The sequence below is a fragment of the Amphimedon queenslandica genome, unplaced genomic scaffold, assembly GCF_000090795.2.
Source record: "Amphimedon queenslandica unplaced genomic scaffold, v1.1 AMPQUscaffold_4565_Cont23457, whole genome shotgun sequence".
In the NCBI taxonomy this organism is placed as follows: Eukaryota; Metazoa; Porifera; class Demospongiae; order Haplosclerida; family Niphatidae; genus Amphimedon; species Amphimedon queenslandica.
In genome coordinates this window covers 434-1,546 of record NW_003555124.1, presented here as the reverse complement: position 1 = coordinate 1,546, position 1,113 = coordinate 434, and the positions used below count along the sequence as shown (strand labels likewise).

The following is a 1,113-nucleotide window of genomic DNA, read 5'->3' as shown; positions in this document are numbered from 1 at the left end:
CCATTGATCAAGTAATGATGAATAATTACTAGTATTATAGATCAGGTCGGCTATTATAGGATCCATACTTTCGTATGACGAGAGATGTAGCACCACGTCTTGGCTATCACAAACCAGCACTCCTTCATTCAACTTTCTTTCCAGCACTTCAAGGACCACAATCCAAGATGTCTGCCAGTGATCCAACATCGTCCATCTTTCTTACGGATACTCCAAAGGAAATTGAGCAAAAAATCAACAAGTATGCTTTTTCTGGTGGATGTGACACAAAAGAAGAACATGAGAAGCATGGTGGTAACACTGACGTTGATGTCTCTTATCAATACTTGACCTTTTTCATGGAGGATGATGAACGTCTGGCAGAGATAAAGAAGGTAGTAATAGCACAACTAGTATATTTTTAATTAAATGGTTTAATTTAGAATTATGAGAGTGGAAAACTGCTTACTGGACAACTCAAGAAAGAGCTTATTGGTGTGCTTCAAAAGCTTGTTGGGGATCATCAGGCAAGACGTGCTGAGGTGACTATGGATGTTGTGAAGCAGTTCATGACTCCTCGTCCTCTAAATTTTAAGCTGTCTGCTTAAGGATTGAATCTGAGTGAATAGTTAGCCAGCTTATGCTAATTAGTTATAGTGTTTTTTATAGTAACAGAAACTATATTTATGATTTGATTTGTTTTAGTTAGTTTTGATTCTTATTTGAATTTAGTTTAAAGCTTTTAAAGATCTCAAAAAGTCTATTGCAATAAGTCATGCATAATGCCATAATTGTAGCTATGCTATTCAAACTTCTCTAACAAAAATTGCTACAAGAAAGGAGTTGCAATTCAATATGCAGCAATGGATTGAATCATACTAGGCAGGGACTAAGGGAGTTGAGTTAAGCATAAAAAAATTTACCAATACTGTAACAGTTGTGATGAAAACATGACTAGATTGCATATTATTATTACTGGAGTAGCAATAATAATTTCATTTGATGAAAACTAGGATGAAAGGGGGAGATGGAGAGAGACAGTTTGATAATTGGTAATAATTGGTGGGTGCAACTAGATCTATACTTGCCTAAAAATGTTATTTTTAATTTGATGCAGCACATCTACTGCCAAGA

The 1,113-nt window shown here is 35.2% G+C and overlaps 1 protein-coding gene across 1 annotated transcript; it reads left to right on the top strand.

Moving 5' to 3' along the window:
* Positions 1 to 5: 5 nt before the first annotated feature.
* On the top strand, positions 6 to 706 carry LOC100640393 (tryptophan--tRNA ligase, cytoplasmic-like; the record flags this gene model as incomplete). The annotated part of the gene is made up of 3 exons (XM_011410959.2): positions 6 to 11; positions 60 to 374; positions 423 to 706. Coding segments are annotated over 3 exons (486 nt in total), but the record flags the coding sequence as incomplete, so codon positions are not given.
* Between the last annotated feature and the right edge of the window lie 407 nt (positions 707 to 1,113).